At 47.7% G+C, this 20,593-nt stretch overlaps 4 protein-coding genes across 5 annotated transcripts in view; all 4 read right to left on the bottom strand.

The window, feature by feature from the left end:
- Window positions 1–20,593, bottom strand: part of LOC311087897 (collagen alpha-3(VI) chain-like) — a 104,270-nt gene that overhangs the window by 59,825 nt on the left and 23,852 nt on the right. The window lies entirely within an intron of this gene.
- On the bottom strand, window positions 39–6,554 carry LOC311088655 (collagen alpha-3(VI) chain-like; the record flags this gene model as incomplete). Its single annotated transcript, XM_084122900.1, has 7 exons — window positions 5,590–6,554; window positions 4,722–5,387; window positions 3,938–4,534; window positions 2,856–3,575; window positions 1,988–2,653; window positions 1,204–1,800; window positions 39–841 (listed from the first exon to the last, which is right to left on the bottom strand). The coding sequence occupies exons 1-7, from the start codon at window positions 6,176–6,178 to the stop codon at window positions 39–41; spliced, it is 4,638 nt and encodes a 1,545-aa protein (XP_083979026.1). The 5' UTR covers window positions 6,179–6,554.
- On the bottom strand, window positions 7,037–8,995 carry LOC311087902 (collagen alpha-3(VI) chain-like). Its single transcript, XM_084121407.1, has 2 exons — window positions 8,234–8,995; window positions 7,037–8,055 (listed from the first exon to the last, which is right to left on the bottom strand). The coding sequence occupies exons 1-2, from the start codon at window positions 8,754–8,756 to the stop codon at window positions 7,424–7,426; spliced, it is 1,155 nt and encodes a 384-aa protein (XP_083977533.1). The 5' UTR covers window positions 8,757–8,995; the 3' UTR covers window positions 7,037–7,423.
- Window positions 9,019–20,242, bottom strand: LOC311088656 (collagen alpha-3(VI) chain-like; the record flags this gene model as incomplete). The annotated part of the gene is made up of 13 exons (XM_084122901.1): window positions 9,019–9,701; window positions 10,121–10,795; window positions 10,968–11,567; window positions 11,746–12,345; window positions 12,621–13,340; window positions 13,640–14,314; window positions 14,487–15,086; window positions 15,265–15,924; window positions 16,133–16,852; window positions 17,215–17,811; window positions 17,999–18,598; window positions 18,778–19,377; window positions 19,654–20,242. 13 exons carry the CDS (start codon window positions 20,240–20,242, stop codon window positions 9,019–9,021), a joined length of 8,319 nt encoding a protein of 2,772 aa, XP_083979027.1.

Consider the following 20,593-nt stretch of genomic DNA (forward strand, 5'->3'; position numbering starts at 1 on the left):
TCAGGAAGAAATACATTTCCTTCTGAAACTCATTAGAACTAGAGGAACAATATGGCACATTTCTCTACGACCATAATAAAAGGAGAGGAATTACAGGAAGCCGGTTTGGCTTTTTTCTTACCTATCGTCGTGGTGGTGATAGACGTTCCCTCTACAAAGACCGTGTTAATGTTGGTGAAAAGCTGCTGCTGGACACTGGGAAGGTCAGCAAAGTCACTCACTGAGAGTGCATAGCTAGGCTCATTGGAGATCTTCTGGAGTTCCCTGCTGTCTGAGCTCCTCGACCCTATCGCAAAGATGAGCACTCCCAGCTCTTTCAGGGATGAGGCTGGTGTGTCAACATTATCAAATGACTTTCCACCACTCAGCAGAATCAGTAACTGAGGCACACCTTCTACAAGTCTGCTTCCAGAGGAGGCAGTGAAGACATTGTCCCTCACGTACTGCAGAGCTGCCCCTGTGTTGAGGGGTCTCCCTCCTTTGTGCATCAGACCCCTGAGCGTGTCAAGCACGTCCTCCTTTCTTGAGTATGTGTTAAGATAGAAATGGGCCTCTGGATCTCTGCTGTACTGGACCACAGACACATGGTCTCCTTTCTCAGACACATTCAGTCTCTCCACCATCCTCTCAACAAAGTCACGCATTGCAGGGAAAGAGCTCCTTGTGCCATCTGAACCATCCAGCAGGAACACTACATCCCTCCTAGCCATCCTTCGCTCAGCTATGGGTAATGGAATGGAACACAAAGTCACGTGAGCCCTGGGTATCTGATATTGTCTGTGGGTGTGTGTGTGCTCTAGTCGGCAACTGCAAAAGGGAAAAAACGCTCCTATCCTTTCAGCTAGTTTACAGCCAATCTAACAGTCAAATGTTATTACTGTCTGCTAAAATAGCATCTAATTTTGGTCAGAGTAAAACTGCCTAAACTTACTGAATGCGGCAAAACGAGGTCTATAATTTAAAGGATATTTTCACCAAAAGACACAAACTGTGCCTAAAACTGACGAACGAGCGAATAAACAAACACATTAAAACTCAACACTGCTTAACACCCCAGAGAGTTTAAACCCATCGCTTGTTAGGCTAATTTCCCCCGCCTCTGCTAACACGCACCGCTAACAGAAACCGTTTAGTGTCTACGGCACGCTTTGCGAGGAGAGCTCAGTGTGCTGTTTTCTAGAGACGTGTGATAATCTGTCTTACCCGCCACAGTAGGTGTCATCGGCTTGACTTGTACAAGCACATTGTTGAGGGAGCTGATAAACTGCTGCTGGACACTGGGAAGGTCAGAGAATTCATTGATGGGCTGTGCATAGGTAGGGTCGTTGGCAATTCTCTGCACCTCTCTGCTCGAATTTCTGGTGCCGATGCCAAAAATCAAGATTCCGCTCTCTTTTAGGGCGGAGGCAGGTGTATCTATGTTATCGCTTGACCGTCCTCCACTGAGGAGGATAAGAATCTGAGGGACACCCTCTTGCTTTCTACTCCCCGCAGAGGCGGTGAAGACACTGTCCCTCACGTACTGGAGAGCTGCCCCCGTGTTGAGGGGTCTCCCTCCTCTATGCCTCAGACCTCTGACAGTGTTCAGGATCTCCCCTTTTGTTGCGTAGGTATTCAGATAGAAATTGACCTCAGCGTCTCTACTGTACTGCACCACAGAAACACGGTCTCTGTTTGCCTCTATGTTGAATTGCTCCACTACTCGTTGCACAAAATCACGCATTGCTGGGAATGTATTTCTAGTGCCATCTGAACCATCCAGCAAAAACACTACGTCCTTTCTGGGTATGGCGTCATCAGCTAGGAAAAGAAATCAGCATCATTAACACCACGTAATTTCAAAACATCTTAAAAATGTCACATTAATTCAACCACCGCATCGACTACCTAAGCTGTGGGTAATGGTCCCACTGCTCATTACTACTTAGGGAGATCAACAAAGCACAGCCTGTGAGCTAGCTGTCATAAAGTTCTGCCATGCACATACCAGTGAGAGTCGGTGAAGTTGGAGTGATGGGCATTGCAACAGCCTGGACAGAGGCCAGCAGCTGCTCTTGGACATTTGGGAGCTCACTGAAGTCGGACACGGACAGAGCATAATTGGGGTCGTATGAGATTCTCTGCAGTTCTCTGCTATCAGAGCCCCTCGATCCTATTCCAAAAGTCAAGATGCCAAGCTCTTTCAGAGAGGAGGCTGCTGCCTCAACACTGTCAAATGACCTTCCCCCGCTAAGCAAAACCAGTATCTGCGGCACACCCTCCACCCTTCTGCTGCCGGAGGAGGCAGTAAAGACATTGTCTATGACGTACTGGAGCGCTGCCCCCGTGTAAAGGGGTCTGCCTCCTTTGTGCCGCAGACCTCTGACACTGTCAAGAACTTGTTCCTTTGTCTTGAACGTGTTTAGATAGAAATGGGCCTCTGGGTCTCTGCTGTACTGGACCACAGAAACTTGATCTCTGTTCTCAGATACTTCCAATTTCTCCACCATTCTTTGCACAAATTCTTTCATTGCTGGGAACCCATTCCTAGTGGCATCCGATCCATCCAGCAGGAAGACAACATCTCTCCTCTGTCTACGGCCCTCAGCTAAAAACAGACATATTCGTGGGTCAGGTGGGGGACATTGTAAGGAGAGAAAAAAGAAAAAAACACACACAATGCATTACACACTTGGTGCTCGATCATGCTTTTTGTGTTTTCGATATCGCGTCACCTCCCGTAAAGTTTTACTCTTCAGGAAGAAATACATTTCCTTCTGAAACTCATTAGAACTAGAGGAACAATATGGCACATTTCTCTACGACCATAATAAAAGGAGAGGAATTACAGGAAGCCGGTTTGGCTTTTTTCTTACCTATCGTCGTGGTGGTGATAGACGTTCCCTCTACAAAGACCGTGTTAATGTTGGTGAAAAGCTGCTGCTGGACACTGGGAAGGTCAGCAAAGTCACTCACTGAGAGTGCATAGCTAGGCTCATTGGAGATCTTCTGGAGTTCCCTGCTGTCTGAGCTCCTCGACCCTATCGCAAAGATGAGCACTCCCAGCTCTTTCAGGGATGAGGCTGGTGTGTCAACATTATCAAATGACTTTCCACCACTCAGCAGAATCAGTAACTGAGGCACACCTTCTACAAGTCTGCTTCCAGAGGAGGCAGTGAAGACATTGTCCCTCACGTACTGCAGAGCTGCCCCTGTGTTGAGGGGTCTCCCTCCTTTGTGCATCAGACCCCTGAGCGTGTCAAGCACGTCCTCCTTTCTTGAGTATGTGTTAAGATAGAAATGGGCCTCTGGATCTCTGCTGTACTGGACCACAGACACATGGTCTCCTTTCTCAGACACATTCAGTCTCTCCACCATCCTCTCAACAAAGTCACGCATTGCAGGGAAAGAGCTCCTTGTGCCATCTGAACCATCCAGCAGGAACACTACATCCCTCCTAGCCATCCTTCGCTCAGCTATGGGTAATGGAATGGAACACAAAGTCACGTGAGCCCTGGGTATCTGATATTGTCTGTGGGTGTGTGTGTGCTCTAGTCGGCAACTGCAAAAGGGAAAAAACGCTCCTATCCTTTCAGCTAGTTTACAGCCAATCTAACAGTCAAATGTTATTACTGTCTGCTAAAATAGCATCTAATTTTGGTCAGAGTAAAACTGCCTAAACTTACTGAATGCGGCAAAACGAGGTCTATAATTTAAAGGATATTTTCACCAAAAGACACAAACTGTGCCTAAAACTGGCGAACGAGCGAATAAACAAACACATTAAAACTCAACACTGCTTAACACCCCAGAGAGTTTAAACCCATCGCTTGTTAGGCTAATTTCCCCCGCCTCTGCTAACACGCACCGCTAACAGAAACCGTTTAGTGTCTGCGGCACGCTTTGCGAGGAGAGCTCAGTGTGCTGTTTTCTAGAGACGTGTGATAATCTGTCTTACCCGCCACAGTAGGTGTCATCGGCTTGACTTGTACAAGCACATTGTTGAGGGAGCTGATAAACTGCTGCTGGACACTGGGAAGGTCAGAGAATTCATTGATGGGCTGTGCATAGGTAGGGTCGTTGGCAATTCTCTGCACCTCTCTGCTCGAATTTCTGGTGCCGATGCCAAAAATCAAGATTCCGCTCTCTTTTAGGGCGGAGGCAGGTGTATCTATGTTATCGCTTGACCGTCCTCCACTGAGGAGGATAAGAATCTGAGGGACACCCTCTTGCTTTCTACTCCCCGCAGAGGCGGTGAAGACACTGTCCCTCACGTACTGGAGAGCTGCCCCCGTGTTGAGGGGTCTCCCTCCTCTATGCCTCAGACCTCTGACAGTGTTCAGGATCTCCCCTTTTGTTGCGTAGGTATTCAGATAGAAATTGACCTCAGCGTCTCTACTGTACTGCACCACAGAAACACGGTCTCTGTTTGCCTCTATGTTGAATTGCTCCACTACTCGTTGCACAAAATCACGCATTGCTGGGAATGTATTTCTAGTGCCATCTGAACCATCCAGCAAAAACACTACGTCCTTTCTGGGTATGGCGTCATCAGCTAGGAAAAGAAATCAGCATCATTAACACCACGTAATTTCAAAACATCTTAAAAATGTCACATTAATTCAACCACCGCATCGACTACCTAAGCTGTGGGTAATGGTCCCACTGCTCATTACTACTTAGGGAGATCAACAAAGCACAGCCTGTGAGCTAGCTGTCATAAAGTTCTGCCATGCACATACCAGTGAGAGTCGGTGAAGTTGGAGTGATGGGCATTGCAACAGCCTGGACAGAGGCCAGCAGCTGCTCTTGGACATTTGGGAGCTCACTGAAGTCGGACACGGACAGAGCATAATTGGGGTCGTATGAGATTCTCTGCAGTTCTCTGCTATCAGAGCCCCTCGATCCTATTCCAAAAGTCAAGATGCCAAGCTCTTTCAGAGAGGAGGCTGCTGCCTCAACACTGTCAAATGACCTTCCCCCGCTAAGCAAAACCAGTATCTGCGGCACACCCTCCACCCTTCTGCTGCCGGAGGAGGCAGTAAAGACATTGTCTATGACGTACTGGAGCGCTGCCCCCGTGTAAAGGGGTCTGCCTCCTTTGTGCCGCAGACCTCTGACACTGTCAAGAACTTGTTCCTTTGTCTTGAACGTGTTTAGATAGAAATGGGCCTCTGGGTCTCTGCTGTACTGGACCACAGAAACTTGATCTCTGTTCTCAGATACTTCCAATTTCTCCACCATTCTTTGCACAAATTCTTTCATTGCTGGGAACCCATTCCTAGTGGCATCCGATCCATCCAGCAGGAAGACAACATCTCTCCTCTGTCTACGGCCCTCAGCTAAAAACAGACATATTCGTGGGTCAGGTGGGGGACATTGTAAGGAGAGAAAAAAGAAAAAAACACACACAATGCATTACACACTTGGTGCTCGATCATGCTTTTTGTGTTTTCGATATCGCGTCACCTCCCGTAAAGTTTTACTCTTCAGGAAGAAATACATTTCCTTCTGAAACTCATTAGAACTAGAGGAACAATATGGCACATTTCTCTACGACCATAATAAAAGGAGAGGAATTACAGGAAGCCGGTTTGGCTTTTTTCTTACCTATCGTCGTGGTGGTGATAGACGTTCCCTCTACAAAGACCGTGTTAATGTTGGTGAAAAGCTGCTGCTGGACACTGGGAAGGTCAGCAAAGTCACTCACTGAGAGTGCATAGCTAGGCTCATTGGAGATCTTCTGGAGTTCCCTGCTGTCTGAGCTCCTCGACCCTATCGCAAAGATGAGCACTCCCAGCTCTTTCAGGGATGAGGCTGGTGTGTCAACATTATCAAATGACTTTCCACCACTCAGCAGAATCAGTAACTGAGGCACACCTTCTACAAGTCTGCTTCCAGAGGAGGCAGTGAAGACATTGTCCCTCACGTACTGCAGAGCTGCCCCTGTGTTGAGGGGTCTCCCTCCTTTGTGCATCAGACCCCTGAGCGTGTCAAGCACGTCCTCCTTTCTTGAGTATGTGTTAAGATAGAAATGGGCCTCTGGATCTCTGCTGTACTGGACCACAGACACATGGTCTCCTTTCTCAGACACATTCAGTCTCTCCACCATCCTCTCAACAAAGTCACGCATTGCAGGGAAAGAGCTCCTTGTGCCATCTGAACCATCCAGCAGGAACACTACATCCCTCCTAGCCATCCTTCGCTCAGCTATGGGTAATGGAATGGAACACAAAGTCACGTGAGCCCTGGGTATCTGATATTGTCTGTGGGTGTGTGTGTGCTCTAGTCGGCAACTGCAAAAGGGAAAAAACGCTCCTATCCTTTCAGCTAGTTTACAGCCAATCTAACAGTCAAATGTTATTACTGTCTGCTAAAATAGCATCTAATTTTGGTCAGAGTAAAACTGCCTAAACTTACTGAATGCGGCAAAACGAGGTCTATAATTTAAAGGATATTTTCACCAAAAGACACAAACTGTGCCTAAAACTGACGAACGAGCGAATAAACAAACACATTAAAACTCAACACTGCTTAACACCCCAGAGAGTTTAAACCCATCGCTTGTTAGGCTAATTTCCCCCGCCTCTGCTAACACGCACCGCTAACAGAAACCGTTTAGTGTCTGCGGCACGCTTTGCGAGGAGAGCTCAGTGTGCTGTTTTCTAGAGACGTGTGATAATCTGTCTTACCCGCCACAGTAGGTGTCATCGGCTTGACTTGTACAAGCACATTGTTGAGGGAGCTGATAAACTGCTGCTGGACACTGGGAAGGTCAGAGAATTCATTGATGGGCTGTGCATAGGTAGGGTCGTTGGCAATTCTCTGCACCTCTCTGCTCGAATTTCTGGTGCCGATGCCAAAAATCAAGATTCCGCTCTCTTTTAGGGCGGAGGCAGGTGTATCTATGTTATCGCTTGACCGTCCTCCACTGAGGAGGATAAGAATCTGAGGGACACCCTCTTGCTTTCTACTCCCCGCAGAGGCGGTGAAGACACTGTCCATCACGTACTGGAGAGCTGCCCCCGTGTTGAGGGGTCTCCCTCCTCTATGCCTCAGACCTCTGACAGTGTTCAGGATCTCCCCTTTTGTTGCGTAGGTATTCAGATAGAAATTGACCTCAGCGTCTCTACTGTACTGCACCACAGAAACACGGTCTCTGTTTGCCTCTATGTTGAATTGCTCCACTACTCGTTGCACAAAATCACGCATTGCTGGGAATGTATTTCTAGTGCCATCTGAACCATCCAGCAAAAACACTACGTCCTTTCTGGGTATGGCGTCATCAGCTAGGAAAAGAAATCAGCATCATTAACACCACGTAATTTCAAAACATCTTAAAAATGTCACATTAATTCAACCACCGCATCGACTACCTAAGCTGTGGGTAATGGTCCCACTGCTCATTACTACTTAGGGAGATCAACAAAGCACAGCCTGTGAGCTAGCTGTCATAAAGTTCTGCCATGCACATACCAGTGAGAGTCGGTGAAGTTGGAGTGATGGGCATTGCAACAGCCTGGACAGAGGCCAGCAGCTGCTCTTGGACATTTGGGAGCTCACTGAAGTCGGACACGGACAGAGCATAATTGGGGTCGTATGAGATTCTCTGCAGTTCTCTGCTATCAGAGCCCCTCGATCCAATTCCAAAGGTCAAGACGCCAAGCTCTTTCAGAGAGGAGGCTGCTGCATCAACACTGTCGAGAGACCTCCCCCCGCTAAGCAAGATCAGTATCTGCGGCACACCCTCCAACCGTCTGCTGCCGGAGGAGGCAGTAAATACATTGTCTCTGACGTACTGGAGAGCTGCCCCCGTGTAGAGGGGTCTACCTCCTTTGTGTCTCAGACCTCTGACACGGTCAAGAACCTCTTCCTTTGTCGTGTAGCTATTTAGATAGAAATGGACCTCGGCTTCTCTACTGTACTGCACCACAGAAACACGGTCTCTGTTTGACTCTATGGTGTATTGCTCCACTACTCTCTGCACAAAATCACGCATAGCTGGGAAAGAATTCCTAGTGCCATCTGAACCGTCCAGCAGAAACACTATGTCCTTTCTGGGTGTGACGTAATCAGCTAGGAGGGGGAAAAACAGCATCATTAACACCAAGTAATGTGCATAACGTTCATAAGCCTTCAGAATGACACTTCGGTTCATCACCTCATTAACTCTCTGAGCTATGGTTAAAAAAAGTAGGGACATCATGAAGAAAAACAAGACACAGTGTATTGTAAAGTACTGCAACGCACGTACCGGTAACAGTCTGTGAAGTTGGAGTGATGGGAATTGAAACAGCCTTGACAGAGGCCAGCAGCTGCTCTTGGACATTTGGAAGCTCACTGAAGTCGGACACGGACAGAGCATAATTGGGGTCGTATGAAATTCTCTGCAATTCTCTGCTATCAGAGCCCCTCGATCCTATTCCAAAAGTCAAGATGCCAAGCTCTTTCAGAGAGGAGGCTGCTGCCTCAACACTGTCAAATGACCTTCCCCCGCTAAGCAAAACCAGTATCTGCGGCACACCCTCCACCCGTCTGCTGCCGGAGGAGGCAGTAAAGACATTGTCTATGACGTACTGGAGCGCTGCCCCCGTGTAAAGGGGTCTGCCTCCTTTGTGCCGCAGACCTCTGACACTGTCAAGAACTTGTTCCTTTGTCTTGAACGTGTTTAGATAGAAATGGGCCTCTGGGTCTCTGCTGTACTGGACCACAGAAACTTGATCTCTGTTCTCAGATACTTCCAATTTCTCCACCATTCTTTGCACAAATTCTTTCATTGCTGGGAACCCATTCCTAGTGGCATCCGATCCATCCAGCAGGAAGACAACATCTCTCCTCTGTCTACGGCCCTCAGCTAAAAACAGACATATTCGTGGGTCAGGTGGGGGACATTGTAAGGAGAGAAAAAAGAAAAAAACACACACAATGCATTACACACTTGGTGCTCGATCATGCTTTTTGTGTTTTCGATATCGCGTCACCTCCCGTAAAGTTTTACTCTTCAGGAAGAAATACATTTCCTTCTGCAACTCATTAGAACTAGAGGAACAATATGGCACATTTCTCTACGACCATAATAAAAGGAGAGGAATTACAGGAAGCCGGTTTGGCTTTTTTCTTACCTATCGTTGTGGTGGTGATAGACGTTCCCTCTACAAAGACCGTGTTAATGTTGGTGAAAAGCTGCTGCTGGACACTGGGAAGGTCAGCAAAGTCACTCACTGAGAGTGCATAGCTAGGCTCATTGGAGATCTTCTGGAGTTCCCTGCTGTCTGAGCTCCTCGACCCTATCGCAAAGATGAGCACTCCCAGCTCTTTCAGGGATGAGGCTGGTGTGTCAACATTATCAAATGACTTTCCACCACTCAGCAGAATCAGTAACTGAGGCACACCTTCTACAAGTCTGCTTCCAGAGGAGGCAGTGAAGACATTGTCCCTCACGTACTGCAGAGCTGCCCCTGTGTTGAGGGGTCTCCCTCCTTTGTGCATCAGACCCCTGAGCGTGTCAAGCACGTCCTCCTTTCTTGAGTATGTGTTAAGATAGAAATGGGCCTCTGGATCTCTGCTGTACTGGACCACAGACACATGGTCTCCTTTCTCAGACACATTCAGTCTCTCCACCATCCTCTCAACAAAGTCACGCATTGCAGGGAAAGAGCTCCTTGTGCCATCTGAACCATCCAGCAGAAACACTACATCCCTCCTAGCCATCCTTCGCTCAGCTATGGGTAATGGAATGGAACACAAAGTCACGTGAGCCCTGGGTATCTGATATTGTCTGTGGGTGTGTGTGTGCTCTAGTCGGCAACTGCAAAAGGGAAAAAACGCTCCTATCCTTTCAGCTAGTTTACAGCCAATCTAACAGTCAAATGTTATTACTGTCTGCTAAAATAGCATCTAATTTTGGTCAGAGTAAAACTGCCTAAACTTACTGAATGCGGCAAAACGAGGTCTATAATTTAAAGGATATTTTCACCAAAAGACACAAACTGTGCCTAAAACTGACGAACGAGCGAATAAACAAACACATTAAAACTCAACACTGCTTAACACCCCAGAGAGTTTAAACCCATCGCTTGTTAGGCTAATTTCCCCCGCCTCTGCTAACACGCACCGCTAACAGAAACCGTTTAGTGTCTACGGCACGCTTTGCGAGGAGAGCTCAGTGTGCTGTTTTCTAGAGACGTGTGATAATCTGTCTTACCCGCCACAGTAGGTGTCATCGGCTTGACTTGTACAAGCACATTGTTGAGGGAGCTGATAAACTGCTGCTGGACACTGGGAAGGTCAGAGAATTCATTGATGGGCTGTGCATAGGTAGGGTCGTTGGCAATTCTCTGCACCTCTCTGCTCGAATTTCTGGTGCCGATGCCAAAAATCAAGATTCCGCTCTCTTTTAGGGCGGAGGCAGGTGTATCTATGTTATCGCTTGACCGTCCTCCACTGAGGAGGATAAGAATCTGAGGGACACCCTCTTGCTTTCTACTCCCCGCAGAGGCGGTGAAGACACTGTCCCTCACGTACTGGAGAGCTGCCCCCGTGTTGAGGGGTCTCCCTCCTCTATGCCTCAGACCTCTGACAGTGTTCAGGATCTCCCCTTTTGTTGCGTAGGTATTCAGATAGAAATTGACCTCAGCGTCTCTACTGTACTGCACCACAGAAACACGGTCTCTGTTTGCCTCTATGTTGAATTGCTCCACTACTCGTTGCACAAAATCACGCATTGCTGGGAATGTATTTCTAGTGCCATCTGAACCATCCAGCAAAAACACTACGTCCTTTCTGGGTATGGCGTCATCAGCTAGGAAAAGAAATCAGCATCATTAACACCACGTAATTTCAAAACATCTTAAAAATGTCACATTAATTCAACCACCGCATCGACTACCTAAGCTGTGGGTAATGGTCCCACTGCTCATTACTACTTAGGGAGATCAACAAAGCACAGCCTGTGAGCTAGCTGTCATAAAGTTCTGCCATGCACATACCAGTGAGAGTCGGTGAAGTTGGAGTGATGGGCATTGCAACAGCCTGGACAGAGGCCAGCAGCTGCTCTTGGACATTTGGGAGCTCACTGAAGTCGGACACGGACAGAGCATAATTGGGGTCGTATGAGATTCTCTGCAGTTCTCTGCTATCAGAGCCCCTCGATCCAATTCCAAAGGTCAAGACGCCAAGCTCTTTCAGAGAGGAGGCTGCTGCATCAACACTGTCGAGAGACCTCCCCCCGCTAAGCAAGATCAGTATCTGCGGCACACCCTCCAACCGTCTGCTGCCGGAGGAGGCAGTAAATACATTGTCTCTGACGTACTGGAGAGCTGCCCCCGTGTAGAGGGGTCTACCTCCTTTGTGTCTCAGACCTCTGACACGGTCAAGAACCTCTTCCTTTGTCGTGTAGCTATTTAGATAGAAATGGACCTCGGCTTCTCTACTGTACTGCACCACAGAAACACGGTCTCTGTTTGACTCTATGGTGTATTGCTCCACTACTCTCTGCACAAAATCACGCATAGCTGGGAAAGAATTCCTAGTGCCATCTGAACCGTCCAGCAGAAACACTATGTCCTTTCTGGGTGTGACGTAATCAGCTAGGAGGGGGAAAAACAGCATCATTAACACCAAGTAATGTGCATAACGTTCATAAGCCTTCAGAATGACACTTCGGTTCATCACCTCATTAACTCTCTGAGCTATGGTTAAAAAAAGTAGGGACATCATGAAGAAAAACAAGACACAGTGTATTGTAAAGTACTGCAACGCACGTACCGGTAACAGTCTGTGAAGTTGGAGTGATGGGAATTGAAACAGCCTTGACAGAGGCCAGCAGCTGCTCTTGGACATTTGGAAGCTCACTGAAGTCGGACACGGACAGAGCATAATTGGGGTCGTATGAAATTCTCTGCAATTCTCTGCTATCAGAGCCCCTCGATCCTATTCCAAAAGTCAAGATGCCAAGCTCTTTCAGAGAGGAGGCTGCTGCCTCAACACTGTCAAATGACCTTCCCCCGCTAAGCAAAACCAGTATCTGCGGCACACCCTCCACCCGTCTGCTGCCGGAGGAGGCAGTAAAGACATTGTCTATGACGTACTGGAGCGCTGCCCCCGTGTAAAGGGGTCTGCCTCCTTTGTGCCGCAGACCTCTGACACTGTCAAGAACTTGTTCCTTTGTCTTGAACGTGTTTAGATAGAAATGGGCCTCTGGGTCTCTGCTGTACTGGACCACAGAAACTTGATCTCTGTTCTCAGATACTTCCAATTTCTCCACCATTCTTTGCACAAATTCTTTCATTGCTGGGAACCCATTCCTAGTGGCATCCGATCCATCCAGCAGGAAGACAACATCTCTCCTCTGTCTATGGCCCTCAGCTAAAAACAGACATATTCGTGGGTCAGGTGGGGGACATTGTAAGAAGAGAAAAAAGAAAAAAGAAAAAAAAACACACAATGCATTACACACTTGGTGCTCGATCATGCTTTTTGTGTTTTCGATATCGCGTCACCTCCCGTAAAGTTTTACTCTTCAGGAAGAAATACATTTCCTTCTGCAACTCATTAGAACTAGAGGAACAATATGGCACATTTCTCTACGACCATAATAAAAGGAGAGGAATTACAGGAAGCCGGTTTGGCTTTTTTCTTACCTATCGTCGTGGTGGTGATAGACGTTCCTTCTACAAAGACCGTGTTAATGTTGGTGAAAAGCTGCTGCTGGACATTGGGAAGGTCAGCAAAGTCACTCACTGAGAGTGCATAGCTAGGCTCATTGGAGATCTTCTGGAGTTCCCTGCTGTCTGAGCTCCTCGACCCTATCGCAAAGATGAGCACTCCCAGCTCTTTCAGGGATGAGGCTGGTGTGTCAACATTATCAAATGACTTTCCACCACTCAGCAGAATCAGTAACTGAGGCACACCTTCTACAAGTCTGCTTCCAGAGGAGGCAGTGAAGACATTGTCCCTCACGTACTGCAGAGCTGCCCCTGTGTTGAGGGGTCTCCCTCCTTTGTGCATCAGACCCCTGAGCGTGTCAAGCACGTCCTCCTTTCTTGAGTATGTGTTAAGATAGAAATGGGCCTCTGGATCTCTGCTGTACTGGACCACAGACACATGGTCTCCTTTCTCAGACACATTCAGTCTCTCCACCATCCTCTCAACAAAGTCACGCATTGCAGGGAAAGAGCTCCTTGTGCCATCTGAACCATCCAGCAGGAACACTACATCCCTCCTAGCCATCCTTCGCTCAGCTATGGGTAATGGAATGGAACACAAAGTCACGTGAGCCCTGGGTATCTGATATTGTCTGTGGGTGTGTGTGTGCTCTAGTCGGCAACTGCAAAAGGGAAAAAACGCTCCTATCCTTTCAGCTAGTTTACAGCCAATCTAACAGTCAAATGTTATTACTGTCTGCTAAAATAGCATCTAATTTTGGTCAGAGTAAAACTGCCTAAACTTACTGAATGCGGCAAAACGAGGTCTATAATTTAAAGGATATTTTCACCAAAAGACACAAACTGTGCCTAAAACTGACGAACGAGCGAATAAACAAACACATTAAAACTCAACACTGCTTAACACCCCAGAGAGTTTAAACCCATCGCTTGTTAGGCTAATTTCCCCCGCCTCTGCTAACACGCACCGCTAACAGAAACCGTTTAGTGTCTACGGCACGCTTTGCGAGGAGAGCTCAGTGTGCTGTTTTCTAGAGACGTGTGATAATCTGTCTTACCCGCCACAGTAGGTGTCATCGGCTTGACTTGTACAAGCACATTGTTGAGGGAGCTGATAAACTGCTGCTGGACACTGGGAAGGTCAGAGAATTCATTGATGGGCTGTGCATAGGTAGGGTCGTTGGCAATTCTCTGCACCTCTCTGCTCGAATTTCTGGTGCCGATGCCAAAAATCAAGATTCCGCTCTCTTTTAGGGCGGAGGCAGGTGTATCTATGTTATCGCTTGACCGTCCTCCACTGAGGAGGATAAGAATCTGAGGGACACCCTCTTGCTTTCTACTCCCCGCAGAGGCGGTGAAGACACTGTCCCTCACGTACTGGAGAGCTGCCCCCGTGTTGAGGGGTCTCCCTCCTCTATGCCTCAGACCTCTGACAGTGTTCAGGATCTCCCCTTTTGTTGTGTAGGTATTCAGATAGAAATTGACCTCAGCGTCTCTACTGTACTGCACCACAGAAACACGGTCTCTGTTTGCCTCTATGTTGAATTGCTCCACTACTCGTTGCACAAAATCACGCATTGCTGGGAATGTATTTCTAGTGCCATCTGAACCATCCAGCAAAAACACTACGTCCTTTCTGGGTATGGCGTCATCAGCTAGGAAAAGAAATCAGCATCATTAACACCACGTAATTTCAAAACATCTTAAAAATGTCACATTAATTCAACCACCGCATCGACTACCTAAGCTGTGGGTAATGGTCCCACTGCTCATTACTACTTAGGGAGATCAACAAAGCACAGCCTGTGAGCTAGCTGTCATAAAGTTCTGCCATGCACATACCAGTGAGAGTCGGTGAAGTTGGAGTGATGGGCATTGCAACAGCCTGGACAGAGGCCAGCAGCTGCTCTTGGACATTTGGGAGCTCACTGAAGTCGGACACGGACAGAGCATAATTGGGGTCGTATGAGATTCTCTGCAGTTCTCTGCTATCAGAGCCCCTCGATCCAATTCCAAAGGTCAAGACGCCAAGCTCTTTCAGAGAGGAGGCTGCTGCATCAACACTGTCGAGAGACCTCCCCCCGCTAAGCAAGATCAGTATCTGCGGCACACCCTCCAACCGTCTGCTGCCGGAGGAGGCAGTAAATACATTGTCTCTGACGTACTGGAGAGCTGCCCCCGTGTAGAGGGGTCTACCTCCTTTGTGTCTCAGACCTCTGACACGGTCAAGAACCTCTTCCTTTGTCGTGTAGCTATTTAGATAGAAATGGACCTCGGCTTCTCTACTGTACTGCACCACAGAAACACGGTCTCTGTTTGACTCTATGGTGTATTGCTCCACTACTCTCTGCACAAAATCACGCATAGCTGGGAAAGAATTCCTAGTGCCATCTGAACCGTCCAGCAGAAACACTATGTCCTTTCTGGGTGTGACGTAATCAGCTAGGAGGGGGAAAAACAGCATCATTAACACCAAGTAATGTGCATAACGTTCATAAGCCTTCAGAATGACACTTCGGTTCATCACCTCATTAACTCTCTGAGCTATGGTTAAAAAAAGTAGGGACATCATGAAGAAAAACAAGACACAGTGTATTGTAAAGTACTGCAACGCACGTACCGGTAACAGTCTGTGAAGTTGGAGTGATGGGAATTGAAACAGCCTTGACAGAGGCCAGCAGCTGCTCTTGGACATTTGGAAGCTCACTGAAGTCGGACACGGACAGAGCATAATTGGGGTCGTATGAAATTCTCTGCAATTCTCTGCTATCAGAGCCCCTCGATCCTATTCCAAAAGTCAAGATGCCAAGCTCTTTCAGAGAGGAGGCTGCTGCCTCAACACTGTCAAATGACCTTCCCCCGCTAAGCAAAACCAGTATCTGCGGCACACCCTCCACCCGTCTGCTGCCGGAGGAGGCAGTAAAGACATTGTCTATGACGTACTGGAGCGCTGCCCCCGTGTAAAGGGGTCTGCCTCCTTTGTGCCGCAGACCTCTGACACTGTCAAGAACTTGTTCCTTTGTCTTGAACGTGTTTAGATAGAAATGGGCCTCTGGGTCTCTGCTGTACTGGACCACAGAAACTTGATCTCTGTTCTCAGATACTTCCAATTTCTCCACCATTCTTTGCACAAATTCTTTCATTGCTGGGAACCCATTCCTAGTGGCATCCGATCCATCCAGCAGGAAGACAACATCTCTCCTCTGTCTACGGCCCTCAGCTAAAAACAGACATATTCGTGGGTCAGGTGGGGGACATTGTAAGGAGAGAAAAAAGAAAAAAACACACACAATGCATTATACACTTGGTGCTCGATCATGCTTTTTGTGTTTTCGATATCGCGTCACCTCCCGTAAAGTTTTACTCTTCAGGAAGAAATACATTTCCTTCTGCAACTCATTAGAACTAGAGGAACAATATGGCACATTTCTCTACGACCATAATAAAAGGAGAGGAATTACAGGAAGCCGGTTTGGCTTTTTTCTTACCTATCGTCGTGGTGGTGATAGACGTTCCCTCTACAAAGACCGTGTTAATGTTGGTGAAAAGCTGCTGCTGGACACTGGGAAGGTCAGCAAAGTCACTCACTGAGAGTGCATAGCTAGGCTCATTGGAGATCTTCTGGAGTTCCCTGCTGTCTGAGCTCCTCGACCCTATCGCAAAGATGAGCACTCCCAGCTCTTTCAGGGATGAGGCTGGTGTGTCAACATTATCAAATGACTTTCCACCACTCAGCAGAATCAGTAACTGAGGCACACCTTCTACAAGTCTGCTTCCAGAGGAGGCAGTGAAGACATTGTCCCTCACGTACTGCAGAGCTGCCCCTGTGTTGAGGGGTCTCCCTCCTTTGTGCATCAGACCCCTGAGCGTGTCAAGCACGTCCTCCTTTCTTGAGTATGTGTTAAGATAGAAATGGGCCTCTGGATCTCTGCTGTACTGGACCACAGACACATGGTCTCCTTTCTCAGACACATTCAGTCTCTCCACCATCCTCTCAACAAAGTCACGCATTGCAGGGAAAGAGCTCCTTGTGCCATCTGAACCATCCAGCAGGAACACTACATCCCTCCTAGCCATCCTTCGCTCAGCTATGGGTAATGGAATGGAACACAAAGTCACGTGAGCCCTGGGTATCTGATATTGTCTGTGGGTGTGTGTGTGCTCTAGTCGGCAACTGCAAAAGGGAAAAAACGCTCCTATCCTTTCAGCTAGTTTACAGCCAATCTAACAGTCAAATGTTATTACTGTCTGCTAAAATAGCATCTAATTTTGGTCAGAGTAAAACTGCCTAAACTTACTGAATGCGGCAAAACGAGGTCTATAATTTAAAGGATATTTTCACCAAAAGACACAAACTGTGCCTAAAACTGACGAACGAGCGAATAAACAAACACATTAAAACTCAACACTGCTTAACACCCCAGAGAGTTTAAACCCATCGCTTGTTAGGCTAATTTCCCCCGCCTCTGCTAACACGCACCGCTAACAGAAACCGTTTAGTGTCTACGGCACGCTTTGCGAGGAGAGCTCAGTGTGCTGTTTTCTAGAGACGTGTGATAATCTGTCTTACCCGCCACAGTAGGTGTCATCGGCTTGACTTGTACAAGCACATTGTTGAGGGAGCTGATAAACTGCTGCTGCACACTGGGAAGGTCAGAGAATTCATTGATGGGCTGTGCATAGGTAGGGTCGTTGGCAATTCTCTGCACCTCTCTGCTCGAATTTCTGGTGCCGATGCCAAAAATCAAGATTCCGCTCTCTTTTAGGGCGGAGGCAGGTGTATCTATGTTATCGCTTGACCGTCCTCCACTGAGGAGGATAAGAATCTGAGGGACACCCTCTTGCTTTCTACTCCCCGCAGAGGCGGTGAAGACACTGTCCCTCACGTACTGGAGAGCTGCCCCCGTGTTGAGGGGTCTCCCTCCTCTATGCCTCAGACCTCTGACAGTGTTCAGGATCTCCCCTTTTGTTGCGTAGGTATTCAGATAGAAATTGACCTCAGCGTCTCTACTGTACTGCACCACAGAAACACGGTCTCTGTTTGCCTCTATGTTGAATTGCTCCACTACTCGTTGCACAAAATCACGCATTGCTGGGAATGTATTTCTAGTGCCATCTGAACCATCCAGCAAAAACACTACGTCCTTTCTGGGTATGGCGTCATCAGCTAGGAAAAGAAATCAGCATCATTAACACCACGTAATTTCAAAACATCTTAAAAATGTCACATTAATTCAACCACCGCATCGACTACCTAAGCTGTGGGTAATGGTCCCACTGCTCATTACTACTTAGGGAGATCAACAAAGCACAGCCTGTGAGCTAGCTGTCATAAAGTTCTGCCATGCACATACCAGTGAGAGTCGGTGAAGTTGGAGTGATGGGCATTGCAACAGCCTGGACAGAGGCCAGCAGCTGCTCTTGGACATTTGGGAGCTCACTGAAGTCGGACACGGACAGAGCATAATTGGGGTCGTATGAGATTCTCTGCAGTTCTCTGCTATCAGAGCCCCTCGATCCAATTCCAAAGGTCAAGACGCCAAGCTCTTTCAGAGAGGAGGCTGCTGCATCAACACTGTCGAGAGACCTCCCCCCGCTAAGCAAGATCAGTATCTGCGGCACACCCTCCAACCGTCTGCTGCCGGAGGAGGCAGTAAATACATTGTCTCTGACGTACTGGAGAGCTGCCCCCGTGTAGAGGGGTCTACCTCCTTTGTGTCTCAGACCTCTGACACGGTCAAGAACCTCTTCCTTTGTCGTGTAGCTATTTAGATAGAAATGGACCTCGGCTTCTCTACTGTACTGCACCACAGAAACACGGTCTCTGTTTGACTCTATGGTGTATTGCTCCACTACTCTCTGCACAAAATCACGCATAGCTGGGAAAGAATTCCTAGTGCCATCTGAACCGTCCAGCAGAAACACTATGTCCTTTCTGGGTGTGACGTAATCAGCTAGGAGGGGGAAAAACAGCATCATTAACACCAAGTAATGTGCATAACGTTCATAAGCCTTCAGAATGACACTTCGGTTCATCACCTCATTAACTCTCTGAGCTATGGTTAAAAAAAAGTAGGGACATCATGAAGAAAAACAAGACACAGTGTATTGTAAAGTACTGCAACGCACGTACCGGTAACAGTCTGTGAAGTTGGAGTGATGGGAATTGAAACAGCCTTGACAGAGGCCAGCAGCTGCTCTTGGACATTTGGAAGCTCACTGAAGTCGGACACGGACAGAGCATAATTGGGGTCGTATGAAATTCTCTGCAATTCTCTGCTATCAGAGCCCCTCGATCCTATTCCAAAAGTCAAGATGCCAAGCTCTTTCAGAGAGGAGGCTGCTGCCTCAACACTGTCAAATGACCTTCCCCCGCTAAGCAAAACCAGTATCTGCGGCACACCCTCCACCCGTCTGCTGCCGGAGGAGGCAGTAAAGACATTGTCTATGACGTACTGGAGCGCTGCCCCCGTGTAAAGGGGTCTGCCTCCTTTGTGCCGCAGACCTCTGACACTGTCAAGAACTTGTTCCTTTGTCTTGAACGTGTTTAGATAGAAATGGGCCTCTGGGTCTCTGCTGTACTGGACCACAGAAACTTGATCTCTGTTCTCAGATACTTCCAATTTCTCCACCATTCTTTGCACAAATTCTTTCATTGCTGGGAACCCATTCCTAGTGGCATCCGATCCATCCAGCAGGAAGACAACATCTCTCCTCTGTCTATGGCCCTCAGCTAAAAACAGACATATTTGTGGGTCAGGTGGGGGACATTGTAAGGAGAGAAAAAAGAAAAAACAAAAAAAAAACACACAATGCATTACACACTTGGTGCTCGATCATGCTTTTTGTGTTTTCGATATCGCGTCACCTCCCGTAAAGTTTTACTCTTCAGGAAGAAATACATTTCCTTCTGCAACTCATTAGAACTAGAGGAACAATATGGCACATTTCTCTACGACCATAATAAAAGGAGAGGAATTACAGGAAGCCGGTTTGGCTTTTTTCTTACCTATCGTCGTGGTGGTGATAGACGTTCCTTCTACAAAGACCGTGTTAATGTTGGTGAAAAGCTGCTGCTGGACATTGGGAAGGTCAGCAAAGTCACTCACTGAGAGTGCATAGCTAGGCTCATTGGAGATCTTCTGGAGTTCCCTGCTGTCTGAGCTCCTCGACCCTATCGCAAAGATGAGCACTCCCAGCTCTTTCAGGGATGAGGCTGGTGTGTCAACATTATCAAATGACTTTCCACCACTCAGCAGAATCAGTAACTGAGGCACACCTTCTACAAGTCTGCTTCCAGAGGAGGCAGTGAAGACATTGTCCCTCACGTACTGCAGAGCTGCCCCTGTGTTGAGGGGTCTCCCTCCTTTGTGCATCAGACCCCTGAGCGTGTCAAGCACGTCCTCCTTTCTTGAGTATGTGTTAAGATAGAAATGGGCCTCTGGATCTCTGCTGTACTGGACCACAGACACATGGTCTCCTTTCTCAGACACATTCAGTCTCTCCACCATCCTCTCAACAAAGTCACGCATTGCAGGGAAAGAGCTCCTTGTGCCATCTGAACCATCCAGCAGGAACACTACATCCCTCCTAGCCATCCTTCGCTCAGCTATGGGTAATGGAATGGAACACAAAGTCACGTGAGCCCTGGGTATCTGATATTGTCTGTGGGTGTGTGTGTGCTCTAGTCGGCAACTGCAAAAGGGAAAAAACGCTCCTATCCTTTCAGCTAGTTTACAGCCAATCTAACAGTCAAATGTTATTACTGTCTGCTAAAATAGCATCTAATTTTGGTCAGAGTAAAACTGCCTAAACTTACTGAATGCGGCAAAACGAGGTCTATAATTTAAAGGATATTTTCACCAAAAGACACAAACTGTGCCTAAAACTGACGAACGAGCGAATAAACAAACACATTAAAACTCAACACTGCTTAACACCCCAGAGAG

This window comes from Abramis brama (genome assembly GCF_963993115.1).
Source record: "Abramis brama genome assembly, chromosome: 8".
NCBI classification, from domain to species: domain Eukaryota; kingdom Metazoa; phylum Chordata; class Actinopteri; order Cypriniformes; family Leuciscidae; genus Abramis; species Abramis brama.